General features: G+C 37.8%; 2 protein-coding genes and 1 long non-coding RNA gene across 3 annotated transcripts in view; 1 reads left to right on the forward strand and 2 right to left on the reverse strand.

Annotated features, from left to right (window-relative positions):
- LOC134820871 (uncharacterized) overlaps positions 1-16,183 on the forward strand; it is a 1,079,557-nt gene that overhangs the window by 483,291 nt on the left and 580,083 nt on the right. The gene's annotated exons all lie outside the window — the stretch shown is intronic.
- The window catches only part of LOC134820887 (uncharacterized), a 507,687-nt gene that overhangs the window by 81,945 nt on the left and 409,559 nt on the right, over positions 1-16,183 (reverse strand). The gene's annotated exons all lie outside the window — the stretch shown is intronic.
- Positions 1-16,183, reverse strand: part of LOC134820687 (serine/threonine-protein kinase TNNI3K-like) — an 88,695-nt gene that overhangs the window by 32,483 nt on the left and 40,029 nt on the right. Inside the window, exons 2-8 of the mRNA XM_063831215.1 lie at positions 14,547-14,656; positions 14,272-14,380; positions 14,030-14,124; positions 12,671-12,768; positions 10,516-10,626; positions 5,016-5,114; positions 3,416-3,551 (exon numbers count right to left, since the gene is read on the reverse strand). Coding sequence (XP_063687285.1) covers positions 3,416-3,551; positions 5,016-5,114; positions 10,516-10,626; positions 12,671-12,768; positions 14,030-14,124; positions 14,272-14,380; positions 14,547-14,586 — 688 coding nt within the window. The 5' untranslated portion in view covers positions 14,587-14,656. The remainder of the gene's footprint in view (positions 1-3,415; positions 3,552-5,015; positions 5,115-10,515; positions 10,627-12,670; positions 12,769-14,029; positions 14,125-14,271; positions 14,381-14,546; positions 14,657-16,183) is intronic.

Consider the following 16,183-nt stretch of genomic DNA (forward strand, 5'->3'; position numbering starts at 1 on the left):
TTGGGCGATTTTGTTCTTGATTACTCTTGAGTGTAGTATTTTCAACCGGGAAATGGTTTTATGGATAAATCGCAATCAACGTCGTCATTGTAATGAGCCATACTGAGTTATTTTGAAGATAATTGTTCAGCTGATCAATACGCAATGTAACGATTTGATTTTAACATCTAGACAAAGACGGAAGACAATAAAAGACGGATTTAATTTGAATGCCGTTTAAAAGAGACGTCTTCATTTAATTTACATATCCTGGTTGTAGGCCAAAATAATTGGTGTCCTTTTGAGAGATTCTGCTACAATGAAATGTATTTCAACATTCAGCAGATAGTTACTGCAAATATGCTAATATATACGGAGTCACCATCTGTTCTTTACTATTTCAGTCGTCTGTAAAATCTTGATAATATATTACTGAGTAATCAAATGATGTTTATGATGTCTATCATATTATAGGTACGAACAAAAAAGAGAAACAGATCGTGAATCGTGATGAACAGGTGTTAGCATTATTACAGATATGAGGTATGAGATATTCTACTACTATTACAGATATGAGGTATGAGATATTCTACTATTCTAGTACTACGATGTTAGCGTTGCTAACCTGTCATATAATCAGTTCCGCTATCCACTCCATCCAGGTACTAACTTCTCAGTTAATTCTGGTCCCACTTTATATTCCAGTGGATAAAGCGATTGCTGCACGTGCATATATAGCTAGTGTACTAAACACTTGAACAAAGAGCACGTGCTGAGTAACCCAGCACGTGCTCAGTAACTCACTCAAGATCTAGACACCCCCTCCTCACATTAGCACCTTGAACCGGTGAGATGAGAATAGGGTGAAAATGGTACCACGTGACGAGGTATCACGTGCTCTAGGTTTGTAAAACAAGTGAACAATAAATTGTGAACCCTGTCATTTCCCCGCACCTCCACAGCCATATTAGCTACCGTGAGAATACTTCGCCTCCTCTCTCTTCCTAGACTGTCAATATTCACCGTAATTTAAAAGTGTAATTAAGGGCAATTAAATGTGATGAGACAGGAAATTCCACTGAGGAGCTCTCAGGGCCATGAATCAAACATGTGAGTAGTAACTCACTGGAGCGAGCTGTATTGTGTAATGTTCAGTGGACTCCCATATATTCAAATCTCCCCGGAAGATGGGATGAAATTTAAAGAACAGACAGCAAAGAGGCGCTTGTGCAATGATAACTAGGCTAGGTTAGCCTGGCCCTTGGATTATATGGTGAACTATTGGAATTGTATGAGTTTCTGAGTGTCAATGTTTGAACTACTTTTAAAGTTAAAAAATCAGAGTGTTATGTTTTAATGGTGATACAGACTGTAAGTGTGATTACAACTGGATAGCTCATGGGGCAAATTTAATCTTACAGATTCTATCATCATTTTAAAATTGATACAAAGTTTCTGATGAAAAAAACATAGAACCATTGACAGCTCGAGATATTAAAAGTAAATACCGGTAGTCTACTGTAATGTAGTAGATTGACAAAAGAGGAATACTAGTTTATCTAGAGGAATCACGTTTCCATATTAGCTAGTTCGAGAAATCTGCATATTTGCACAGTCAATTTAATATCCATAATTCATCCTTGATTATGCCCAAACAATCATTAAGTTAACTTAAATGTATTCAAAATTAAACTAATGAAACATAACATTAATTAGACTAACTCAGAGCACTATTTCCACGAAAAAAAGTTTACTAATTAATAAAGTTTACCACTATTTTACAATTTAGGCATGTTACTTTTGATGACTTTTCTTGGGCCAAAAGATTCAAAACTCAATGACAATATATCATGTTTGTCTCCACAGCTTTGTACACAGCTTGAGTAAGAGCTTGAGAAACTCTCAGTTTCATTCCATTACACCCGATCTAAAGCCTCCATTAGGCACAATCTCTAACATAACCTAATACTCTCCATTAGGCACAATCTCTAACATAACCTAATACTCTCCATTAGGCACAATCTCTAACATAACCTAATACTCTCCATTAGGCACAATCTCTAACATAACCTCATACTCTCATAGTATTAGGTACAATCTCTAACACAACCTCATACTCTCATAGTTGATAGTATACATAATACATAATACATATTACGAGGTAAAACTCAGTCCTAGTCGGGTGTTTTTACAAGCGACCTGTTCCATTCCAACTTCCAACTTCACGACGATACAGCTGTTAGTATCAAAAACATAGCAATATAATTCACAGCATGAGAGGAAGAAGGTTGCCAGTCTCTCAATTCCATTACACCCCATTACTATATCCGGCCTTATGCAGGAGCTGAAACTGTTACGTTTACATGTTCCTCATTAACGTTACATTTGTAGGAGAGCTATCTGAAAATACATATTATTTCCATATTAATATATTGTGAGATTGCAGTGGGAGAGCTAAAGACATAATCATGGCTATAAGGAATGTCATGAACTAGTGACTATTATATTATATCATAGCATAGTGTTGAATTATTGTTAGGCTGTAATTCTATTCATACGCTGCTGTTGTATCTTCAATGGCTTGAGAGTTATCACATGAGTTGAAATGTAACATTGTAACGTTTAACATAATGGTAAGTGATACAGTGAGTCATTGTGAACAGATATTGTCCAGGATCTGGGGTTAAGAATGAACAGATTGACGAAATAAAAACCTGCGCGTGGTTTTAACGGAACAATACATGTACGTCTCATTCATTTAAGCGAATCTAAAACAAACAAGAAATGCGGCCGCTTTTCTTTTGTGGTTGGCCGCTCAATTTCCCGATCCGTGATGGCGAAATTATCATATTCCATACAACCTGGGGACGGCCCAGTCTTTACTGTTTATATAAACATGCAAATATGGCGAAGTGATATGCCGACTGCCGAGCGCCGCCCAGTTAATATAATTCTATATTGAATTTGAAAATCGTGTATACTTCTATGTAACCATATGTTTATTGTTTATGCAACCTGACACGGATCTGCGCAAAATAGTAATAGTAATACTAACTCAAAATAATAATAATATGCTATCAATTAGTGCCTAGTGGGATACGTACATGATGAAATTAATAATGTACTTGGTTGGTTCAGCGCCGCGCGCCAACAATTATATAATTCAGATTATCACGCAAAATAACTTTGCGCAGGTAGTCACGTGGGCGATAACAGTGCTCGCAGGCACGTACGCACGCACGCTCGGTCGCAAAGCTACCATATACAAAAAAAACCTCGATCGCTAACCCTTGTCCTTGACTCTTTTGTGCCTTCGGCACGAGTCATGGATCGGGAAAAAATTCTTGCATTAACAACGAAATCAAGGATCTTTGTGAAGAAAATAAATGAACAATTAACAACTAATTAATAACTAATTAATTAATTAAGTATCCACCATCGCAGTCTTTAGTTGAGAGCAGTCTCTTAACGATATTAACATGACCCCTGGAGCACGCCAGATGTAAGGGCCTATCTCCAACAATACCAGACATGTTCACGTTCGCTCCTCCTCTCAGAAGTTCACCAACCACCTGGACATAGTAGCAATTACTATCTGATTACTAATTACTATCTAATTACTAATTACTAATTACTATCTGATTACTAATTACTAATTACTATCTGATTACTAATTACTATCTAATTACTAATTACTATATAATTACTAATTACTATCTAATTACTGTATAATTACTAATTATTATATAATTACTAATTACTAATAACTGTATAATTACTATATAATTAGATGGATTGGAGTATGAGCTAGAAGTTATAGAATGACCAATTGTGATACAGTGTGTAGTGATACTGTTCTTATCAAGATGTGATTATAATTTGAATTTGTTTGAGTAAGTGGTCGTTTTGTTTGTTTTGGGGCACCCAGTTCACCTCCCAAAGCCAAGGCGGCTACCATCTTACTCGTAACAGATTTAGACTAATGAAGAAAATCTTGATTTTGGTGTTTTATTTTCGGTAACATTCCTCGCAGGAATTAGTCGGATCGGAATCAGGCTACTCAAAAGACGTATCATGGCCGGGAAATGTGTAGAGGCCATATCATAGACCATGCATAGATACCATTGCCTTTACCATGCCGGTACCCTCAACCCACAGAGTGATATTTCTCATACAATATATAGAGTACTTGTGAGGGAGAGAGAGAGAGGGAGCTAGAAACCGGGGGTACATTCTACTTGGGGAAGTACAAGATGTCATTTGCCCATTGTTAAGGGATCATTAACTTTCATAGCCGGGGGCGGCTAATATTGAGGACCAGTAAGCCAGTATTGTGGCCTGGGTCTCTTTTAGACACGGAGTAATTAATATGTCACGTGATCCCTGTTACATCTCCCAATTAAAGATAAGCTGGCCGGAGAGCGAACCGGCTGTTATCATGGCACTGTGGCATTTAGGAGAATACCTTCTCTCCAGTAGGAGACATCTATAAGTAGGGGCTGGATAATTTGAGATATTAATTTGGGAGATATTTAAGATATTATTTGTACGGAGCAGTTAGCTCGCACTTTTTAGGACAGTTCTATCCAGAAGTGAGGGGTAAGAAGTGAGGGGTAAGAAGTGAGGGGTAAGAAGTGAGGGGTGACAAAGGAGCTAGAGCAGGAGTAGAGATGGAGGAATAATGACATGGTAGTGGAACTATATTTTGTTTATTCATGAGCAGCCAACGATAGAGTAAATGTAATTAATAATTATTAAGGTTAGTAAGAGAGATGATTTGTTAATACACTCACCCACAACACATTTTCAATATACACTTAGCAGTTAGCACGTGCAGTTACCACGTGTCACAACTCACATTGAATGTGGTTCATGAGTAGATAACCAACAAACACCATAATAATGATAATTTAACAATCTGAATATATTAAAGTATAAACCCTGCTTCTCGTACCTCATCATTATTGTAAAAGCTAATTACTAATTACTATCTAATTACTAATTACTATGTAAAGTATAAACCCTGCTTCTCGTACCTCATCATTATTGTAAAAGCAAGCTAAGTGGAGAGGGGTGAACTTTACTTCGTCCTGGAAATCTAGCTTAGCTCCCCGAGAGACTAGTATAGCTGCTATCTGGGGATGTTAAATGTTAGAATAGTTAGTAGGTAATATCTGGTGATCTCATTAAACTATATAAAAATAAGTATAAAGAATAAGGAAAAGGAACGGGAATGAAGCCAATACCAGAAGTGAAACCCCACCAAAGAATAATTGATCCTTAGGTAGACCTGGTGAAATAAAGTAACTGAACTGTAAGTTTAAGAAAAGACGGAAGGAATAAAGGAGAGAGGAAATAATGTAATGTGAACATCATCAGCAGATGACTTGGCACACCGGTTTCGGGGGTTTAATACCTGTACCGGTTTAATGTGCCAAGACCCCCTAGCAATCACTCGTCAGTGATCACCTGTTCACGTTAAATGTGATGTCAAGGATGTCGCTGACATCAAGTATACTGTATTTGTACAGAATACTAGGTCGGTCTTTCAGAAGCTTTCTGAATTTACTCTTCAGGAGTCTGTCATTATAACATCTTGAAAGAAGTGTCCTATAAAGGGTGTTGGTAGAACACAGAAAAGAATCAAGGTCAGAGATAATGGAAGAGTAACGAAGGACCTGACCGTAAAAAACATTATAACCAACAGAAGAGGAAATATTACTGTTAGGAAAGGTGTACATGACCACAGGAAAGTTGAAGTCATCAAGTTTGTTGTAAAGCTTGGTGGCGACGTGTCCGGAGTTATTCATCGAGATGTTGATGTCGAGATAGTTTACGGACTTATTGTCGTCACCACTCCTCTCCATAAGCAGGTCAGGTGGATAAATGGACCTGATTAGGTTAGAGAAATGCAAATAGTTCATGGTGTTGAGGTCGTCGACATATCTGCAGTTTCTTGAGAGGAGCTTAGCGAGACCGAACTTCTTTTCTTTGATTAGGCGTGTCATGTAGTTGAATTCACACTTCCCTAGCGAAAGATCAGCGAACTGGCTACTAGAATTCCCTCCCATGGGAATGCCTTTCGTTTGTCTTAAAATCTGATCCCCAAAACAAACAAAAGTGTTAAACAGAATAAATGTAATAGCTGTTTTGAGTTTATCAGCAGAAAAACATAAGTATCCGTTATATTCCTTTTTAGAGAAAAAATTGTTGTTCTTATACAGAGAAACACAAATAAATTTATTCGTATTACTAAAGAGGAGATCTATTAGCTCGAAAAGCAGTGACTGTACAACCTGAAGGTCTAGATTGGTATACAGAGTGGTAAAGTCGTATACCTGCATATTAAAAATCTCTAGTCTAGGCAGCCTTTCCAGGAACTGTTTAGAGCTGTTAATGCTCCAGTCGCAGTTAATTCCAGTATTGTTGTAGATAGAGTTGCAGTATTTGGAAAAGTATTCTTTTAAAACTTTTAAAGCTTTGTTGACTACAACTGATATCTGCTTAGTGGTACATTTACTGGCCCCAGCTATAAATCTAGACTTATAAGGATTCTTGTGAAGTTTAGGAATCCAAAAGATTCTCGGTAGACAAAGGTTGTCCTCAGAAACACGAATATTAAAGTTATCTTTAATGAAGTTCACATGTTCCTGAATAATATCATCCTCTACAGAGTTAACCGGATGATAAGTAGAATTGCCACGACACTCTAGAGAAGTGAGATCGTAGCCAAGTTCGTTGAGAAGGGTTAAAAGATAAAACTTCTTGCAGACAAAAACATAATTATTCGAAGCTTTATCTACGGAGCAAATAATAAAAGAAGACGAAAGACTGTCGAGATAAGATTTAACATCATCCCTTTGTAGAATGGAATTGTAGGGAGTGAAGTTATTAGGGGAGGAGGAGAGGAAGTTAAGGCGATTGGTGAATATCCGGGAGACCTCATCTTTCCAATCCTGGAATTCCAAACATGAAAGTCCATGTTTCCTAGCCATACGGGTGGCGAAGTTGGCTGAACACTCGTTGAGGCTCTCCAAGATTTGCTCAGGAGGAACAGACACAGGTTCCCTAAATTTGGTACCGTAACTCATGATGCCTCTTAAATCCTCGTGCTCAATGAAAGCAAGGTCACCGGTGATGATGTGGCCTCGAGGCTGATAGCAATAAGGGTTACTGGAACAGGGGCAATCACCTTCCAGGATGGAGGAAATAGTAGTATTATCAAGTGATTTAAGGAATCTATTATAATTAAAAAGCTTACGCCCGACAGGAATATCGTACTTATAGTAAACTTTTAAGGGAAGGAAAGGCGTAAGGTTTGGAGGGAGAAGAGTCAAGATCCTAGAGTCACGAATGACTGATTCTATTCGGAGTTTATCAAATATTTTAGAACAATAGTGAAAAGTGATAAACTCGCTATTAACAGAGGTGATATTAGGAGAAGAAGTGCTGTCTTGGCCAGCAAAAGATTGTATAACAAGGAAAATGGCTCCAGATTTGCAGAGGGAATGAGAGCTAAGTTGCTTGAGCTCGCCTTTTTGAAGGCTACTTATATCTTTATAAAAGCTGTATTTGCTTTCAGACATTTTTCTTTTTAAACTTTCATATTTATTGTCAATCTCTCTTAAAGTGAGAGTCCTTTTGTATATTCTATCTTCATGGCTTTTGTTTTTCTTTTTTCTGCCATGTCCTCTTTTATATCTTTTTATTTTACTTTTAAAATAAATATCGTTAAAGTTGCTTTTAGAAATATTACCAGAACCTTTTATGTTGTCATTGAGACCTAGAGGGTGAGCAGTGCTCAGGAGATTAATCCAAAGAAGTTCCCTGTCAGCTAAGGCCAGACGAGGGTCTTCAGTAGAGGAAGGGTCAATAAAATCAATAATTTGAATGGAGGCGTCATGAAAATTATGACCGGGAGTATTAAAGTGGTCATGGACAAAGGAGGATTTGCCGGCTTTAACCGAAGCACGGTGTCCATTCATGCGTTCATTAAGGCGCTGTTCTGTGAGCCCAACATATTGAATACCACAAGAACAAGTGAGGAGATAGATAATAGAAGGTGATGTTAGAATAGTTGGCGGCCGCGTTATCTGATGATTCTAGAATTAAGGTGTTATTGAATATTTAGAATGGTGATGTTAGAATAGTTGGCGGCCGCGTTATCTGATGATTCTAGAATTAAGGTGTTATTGAATATTGAGATTTGAGGCGTGGGGTCAGCCCAAATATCGACTAATATCGACCGGTCGATATTAGTCGCCTCAAGTCGCCCATGGGCCTTTGGTGATGCGTTCAGATTAAAGACCAGGTCGGTAGTCAGTGAAACCATACTGTTCTAGTCAGTGAGTCTGCTAGAGCAGGGTATAATTTAACTGATAATCATAAAACTGAGTTTAGTTATACCACGTTAGAACAAAGATCTGTCCGACACGAGATTATTATATCGTGATGCATTATATCATGCTATATCAGATAATAATCAATACCGCAACAATACGTTTTGCAGCTCACATTAAATCATTCCAACTATAAAAATAACTTTAAAATACAGAGTATTGTGTAGAATGTATCTCCACTGGCACCTCAGTTCTGAATCCATACAGGGTAACATCGCGAGTGGATGAGATCACATTTGTATTTGTACAATACGTGAAATCACCATAACAGATGGGCTTTAGATGATACGAGATACGCATCGCGGCCTTCTTGACGTTGGTGAACTGGGTCAAATACCGGGTACCGGTGAAGAACTGCGCCGGTTGAGAGCCGGTTGAGAGCCGGTGAAGAGCCGGTGAATAGCCGGTGAATAGCCGGTGAAAACCAACCCTACGACCGCTGAACAGTGAAACTGTATTTTAAATACCAACCACAAACTGGTTACTAGCCAGCTACTCCAAAGTGGCAATTACTCGATCTTGAGCGGTATCTAATATCTGGTGAGATACCAGGTCCATTTTGAATGCCCAATTGTGATGGAGCGCGGGGTATTGTTTGTTTCAATTTGCAAACAATTTGTACGACATGTTATACAGACCTACGGCATGGGGGAGCGGTAAGTGTGGATAGTAAATATTACAGTTAAAATGTACTTTTTAGACAGTGTAAAGTCAGTTGGGTGATACAGATTATAGTGTGTCACCGGATAAAGGTGACGAGACAACCATTTCTTCCCTGTGGTAACTTTATAAACAGTCTCCCCAATAGTCTATAGTATTACTTTGAAGTAAAGTGTCATGGGGCGGGCCAGGAAGACGTGTCTGACTTACAATTGTTCTGCATAATAGCTGCATGTGTAATAGTTATTAAGTTAGATGTTCTAGGCTGTTGGGAGGGATGGTAGAGTTAGGCAGGCCAGGGTTGCACTTCACTAATCACACCCTATTTCCTAGGGTGTAAATTATGTCTACTCAACAATCTTATCTGTTTAACACTTAACGTAAAATCTTCATTGTTATGCATAAAATAATTATGGTTATAATAATATGATTTAATAATAAATTGATGTTTAATAACAAGATAAAACTTATATACTTAGCAATGTTTAATCGAAACATCCCAGAAATGTACTTAAATATTAATATTATTAATATTATTAAGAGATTTAAATGATTAAAAGAGATAATGATACAGAGTTCAGTTATATTTTCTTCTCAGTAAAGGAAGTTACACAGGCTCTCTTGCTGGTCCACTGTGCTAACCGCACCCAATTCCACTGTGCTAACCGCACGCAATTCCACAGTGCTAACCGCACGCAATTCCACAGTGCTAACCGCACCCAATTCCAGAAAGTGTAAATTGTGTCTATACTGAACATCACCTAACTAGCTACCTAGTACCAATACAGTGGACCAGTGTACCAATACAGTGGACCAGTGTGCCAATACAGTGGACCAGTGTACCAATACAGTGGACCAGTGTACCAATACAGTGGACCAGTGTGCCACCTACGTCACACCTCTTCAGCTTTATTTAGGCAGCACTATATTAACATAAGTACCCACTCAATTAAGTTCACTGTTTCAGTACCTGCATTGTGTAGGCAATGGACAAGAACGTGGCATTTTATTTCTAGCTATAGACAGTAGACAGTTCCAGACGCTACAGCCTTTTTCACAGTTTCTGTCTCTTAAATGAGTCTAAACTCTAGACTAAAAACGTCTCCAATTATATGGATTTAAACTAAAACTCTCGTTCCAGACATCACAAGAGACAAGTGACAACAGACGTATTTTACAGCTGCAGTCTCTCGTGCCATCTGCAATCGGTCTTAACCAACAGAAAAGTTGTACAGTTTCTGTTTCTTGTTCCTTCCAAAGTCAGAACCAACAACTCAGCAGATATATTTTAGGTAAGTGCTGTAAACCAGGACTTTTTTCCTTTTTTTAAAAGAGAGGAAAAAAACCAAGACTTGTTCTAGACATCACGAGAAACTACAGCTATATTTACAGCGGTTCTCTCTCATCTAGAATAGGTTTTAACTTGTAGTACAGCTCTAAAACATTATTCTAGAAGCTTCTCCAGAGGACAACATACCTCATGCAGACCGAGGAGAGCAGCGAGGTGTAGGGGTGTTACACCCAGGGTTCCCTGAGCAGATACGTCAGCTCCTTTGCTGGACAACACCTCCACATTATCTACCTTATCCTGGGGAGAATGTTCTGGTTAGAGGGGGGAGGGAAGGTGACAAGGTGACAAGGTGACAAGGTGACAAGGTGACAGGGTAGGAACACCTCACAGTTGGTTAAAATATATTTAGACTATATCGCGACCAAAAAAAGCTGGCCGCTGAAAGCTCTAAGTTGCAATAGCATTACACTATTTAAAGCTTGAAATTTTAGAGGCCAACTATTCGCCCTATCACATACTTAAGCCAAGGGCGTTGCTCAGTCAGAGCCTTTAAACAACCCGTCAAATTGAAATGAACTTCACTAAAACCTTAGTAAAGATGTTCAGTAGGTGCCAGGCTATATTTAGTTTAAGTGTGTATGAAACCGTGCTAGAGCTACGTGTATCCCGCGCTTTACAGCTCTTAATATATTATTTTGTAGACTAGCTGCTATAATATCTTGTTATGTAGGCAGCTCAGAAAATTAGTCCAGCGCATTGAATTGGATTGAAGGGCACTCTTGAGTCTAGACTCAAAGCAAAAGAGGACGACCCCTAATACGCATAGGCCATAGAAGAAGGGGGCCGATAGTTCATTATATCTACTGTACTCGGTCACAAAGGACTGTGGAAGTAGAAAGTGGACTGCATCTATAAATATAATGGAACGCACAGCTCATCGAAAGCAGAGAGAGGAAGGCCTTGTCAATTGTTCACCACATGTAATGGGATTACACAAATAGTAAGCCGTGTTAACCATCAGAGAGGAGACCTGCCATACGAAAGGGCCGCCACACATCAGGATATATTGTATGATAACACCCAGATTAGAGGCACCTACTGATGGAGCCACACATCAGGATATATTGTATGATAACACCCAGATTAGAGGCACCTACTGATGTAGCCACACATCAGGATATATTGTATGATAACACCCAGATTAGAGGCACCTACTGATGGAGCCACACATCAGGATATATTGTATGATAACACCCAGATTAGAGGCACCTACTGATGGAGCCACACATCAGGATATATTGTATGATAACACCCAGATTAGAGGCACCTACTGATGGAGCCACACATCAGGATATATTGTATGATAACACCCAGATTAGAGGCACCTACTGATGGAGCCACACATCAGGATATATTGTATGATAACACCCAGATTAGAGGCACCTGCCACCTACTGATGGAGCCACACATCAGGATATATTGTATGATAACACCCAGATTAGAGGCACCTACTGATGGAGCCACACATCAGGATATATTGTATGATAACACCCAGATTAGAGGCACCTACTGATGGAGCCACACATCAGGATATATTGTATGATAACACCCAGATTAGAGGCACCTACTGATGGAGCCACACATCAGGATATATTGTATGATAACACCCAGATTAGAGGCACCTACTGATGGAGCCACACATCAGGATATATTGTATGATAACACCCAGATTAGAGGCACCTACTGATGGAGCCACACATCAGGATATATTGTATGATAACACCCAGATTAGAGGCACCTACTGATGGAGCCACACATCAGGATATATTGTATGATAACACCCAGATTAGAGGCACCTGCCACCTACTGATGGAGCCACACATCAGGATATATTGTATGATAACACCCAGATTAGAGGCACCTACTGATGGAGCCACACATCAGGATATATTGTATGATAACACCCAGATTAGAGACACCTACTGATGGAGCCACACATCAGGATATATTGTATGATAACACCCAGATTAGAGGCACCTACTGATGGATGGGTTCTAGTGTTGTATAATGATACCGATCACTACTGCAATTTATTGAACTTATTCTAGGAGTTCATAGTAAAGTTTTATTTGGCACTATATCTTTTCTAATATTTACAAATTTTTTCTAATTTATATAACAAGGTCTATGTATTAGTATTATCAAGGAGTGGCCTTGAATTGAGGTAAAATAACCGTTTAGGTACTTCATCATTAAAGTTAGGTACTTCATCATTAAAGTTAATAGAGAAATTCGCAAATAAGTGTACAGAAATGTGTCCAGATCTTTACAATAAACTCACGGAATAAGTAGCGAAGTGGAGAGCAGTGAACTCGTGCCTGGAGTAAGTGTTGAGGATAGATCCTGCCTCCAAGAGCGCCCCTACTTGTTGTCCCGTACCTGGGGAGTTGTATCATCAGACTGGGGGGGGGGGCCGGGGGGCGGCGCGGGGGTGGGGGCGGGGGTGGGGGTAGTGGGAGTTGTTACACAATACACATAACAACTTACAATATTGTGTGACGTTATTATTTGTACGGCAAATATTTGAGCATATTATTACGTTTTATCATTACGGTTACAAGTCAACATGGATCCTCCAATTCCATATATCTTTACATTTTTTTTTAAATATAATATTTTCCGAATTGCCAATTAGCATTGTTTCGTAAAGTTCGTAAAGTATAGCCTATCGGACCTGTCCTTTATAATCGTATGTATAGAATATTGGGCAGCAAAATAGAGAATAACCTGAGTCTCGTGAGTCCATATGAGCATTTTGATGGGTACAAAACCACCCAGCATGAGGCAGCACGGTTTTAAGAATTACTGCTTTTAAGGGATGTCTAGATTACGACATATCCCATTTTTATCTCTCCATTTTACCCAATTACTACCGACAAAAAGCTGTCGGAGACGGTCAAATATCTCCCACACAGCGCAAATATCTCCCGCAGTCGACATAAAAAGACGGAAGGTAAGCCTTCTAGACGCAGACACCAGACAATGTAATATCACACGTGATCAGAAGATCTGTCACGTGACCAGAACCAAAAACACCACGTGATCAGAAGAAATGTCACGTGATCAGAACCAATAAAATCACGTGATCAGAAGATCTTACACTCGGTCAACTTTAACACGGGCTCTGTCAGGGTACACGGTGGTGACAGCTGCGTACATAACGTAACACGTTTCTTAGTTATTTAGTTCGTTACACAATATACAACATGATAGTAGGTATGGCCATCAATATAAGCAGCCAGAGTAGAGTAAAATTGTGGTTCAGTATTTAGTGTTTAGGACCACCACTTTAATCGCGTAGAGAAATTATGAGTATACATTTAGTACAATTATGGGACCACAATGTCAATATGTAAATTTCATGCTTCGTCATAACTGAAATATGCCCAATATCCTCTGTCAACACTCAAAGAGTTGGTTTCGAAATTGCTCCCCCAACGTTCTGGTGGTTCAACTACTTCGCTACAGAATACTTTAACATATATAACATCCGCTCTATCCCCTTAATTCCTTTAATGAAACTAAACGTATATAGCAAGTTTTGAATTCTTTTTATAAAAGCCGGAAATCAAGTCAGTTTCACTTTCAAGTAATATATTATCATTTAAACTGAAAAGGGTGACAGAGAAGTGAGGCGTACCGTGAGCACTGAGAATATGTAGAGGTGTGGTCCCAGTTTCCAGGTTAGCGTTCACGTCGATGTCTTTGGAGGCTAAAAACTCAATCACGTCGTCTCTGAACAATATTCTTAGAAATATTTTATAAAACAGGCTAGGAGGAGTTAAAAGAATTTTTAGGATCTTGGTAAATTATGATTTGAGTTTTGATACCGCACACGTTATACAGTGCAAAATGTGAGCTGTTATCAAAAATGTAACTTACTTTTCCAAGCAACTCTTCCAAACACTGTCAAGCTGGGCCGGGGAACATTCTCCGTCGAGCTTCTTACACACAAACTGGTAACTGTCGACCAGCTTCCGTTTAAATTCATCTGAAGAAATACAGTTATTTGGCTCAGTATACTACATGACAGCAAAAACTAATTTTTTGACAGAGTTTTCAAAATTTGAGCCTGATAGAATGTAATCTGCTGAAAGCAGGAAATTAAGGTACAACAAAATGGTGTTTTTCATTTCTCAGTTCTTGGGACAACGTACCTGCACAAACTTGGGTTGGCCGCGACTTGTACGCGCCCATATTCTAGCATCATTTGTTGCCCACACCGGGGCTTCGGATATACATTACGTCATTACAAACCTATCAGAACCTATAGGGAAATGTTATTATAATAATCTTGTAGTGTACCAGTAAATATGATCTGATATGAAAGAGCCATGTCATCAGATAATTGTAGAGCTCAGATATTATTTATCGAATTTCAGCGAACAATGATATTTTCAATTTTTCAATGATTAAAACTTTTAGCTTAAATCAGTATTCTATTAAACAGTAAAACAAATGGGTTGGGCCTTGGGAGGCGGGACATAAATATAATATCATGTAAAATAAGAAAATCATAAGTTTTATATTGGTCACACGGTATTTAAAAGCAAACTTATTCAACAAGAAATCATTTCCTAAGAACTAGAATCTGAAACAATTTGAGAAAATGTCGTCTCAAATGTACTATATCCTATGTTCAGAAAACTTTGATTCAGCATGTGATTATTCATTGACATCATATTAGAATCAAATTGTAGCAAGAATCAGTTGACACGCATTTGAGAAATAACAAAGTAAAATGTTCTTAAAAGTTATAAAACATTTATTTAATTTTAACGTTCTATTTGATCTATCGTTCTATCTTATTATAATATTCTACACACAAAATTATACTTGCTTAAAAGATTTTTCAAAAGCTAGTCAGATTACACTTGAACAAGTTTGTTTATCACTTAATCTATGATACAAATATTTTTGAAATGACTTTTGATATATCATATTCTAGTAATTTACTACTGCACTAGCATTAAAAATCTAAGGAACTGCATTCATCAAACTGTAACAAACACATCAAAAATAAATTAATTGTCAATAAAATCAATGCATACCAAAATCAATTATCTTTTAAATCTGATTTTTATTCTTCTAGCCATATTTTTGTCGAATTCTGTAGTATCTTCGAGTTTGATTACAAAGGGAATCAAGCATAAATGAACTTATAAAATAGCTGATAGCTGCAAAATTTCATAAATTACACATAAATATGTAAATAGATAAATCATAATCACAAACTTAATAATTTATTGATGCTTAAATCGAAGACGGTTCAAAACATCAATTAGATTCTATGATGATAGATCAGAATTTAAAAGTTCAAATCAAAGTCATCATCGATGGTTACAACCAATGACACTGATACGAGTTTTTGCACTGACCGAGTCTGACTTGCACTTCAAAAAACCTATCCTTAAAGGACCAACCATGATAAAACATTAACCATATAATAGTAGAAATTAATAATAATAAATTAATAAAAAACAAAATTAGTATAAGTTACTTAACCCCAGGAGACAGTTAAAAGTCATCACATTTTGAAACACCTGGGTGCTTTCAATTATTAAAATTAGGCTTAACAAGGCAATGATAGAAAAGGCGGAACACTTTTAGTACCGTAACCCCAACCTGACATTAAGATGTGTATAAATCATGTAAAAGCAATATAAATAGCAAAATTTAAAATTCGTTAATAATTATATTGAAATTCGTCAGATGAGCCAAGAATACAGTCCAAGCGAAAAATCAATCATTATCAATATTACCATGAAAGGTTATAACAAATATAATAATAAAT

This window comes from Bolinopsis microptera, chromosome 9 (genome assembly GCF_026151205.1).
Source record: "Bolinopsis microptera isolate Bmic1 chromosome 9, MBARI_Bmic_1.0, whole genome shotgun sequence".
NCBI lineage: Eukaryota > Metazoa > Ctenophora > Tentaculata > Lobata > Bolinopsidae > Bolinopsis > Bolinopsis microptera.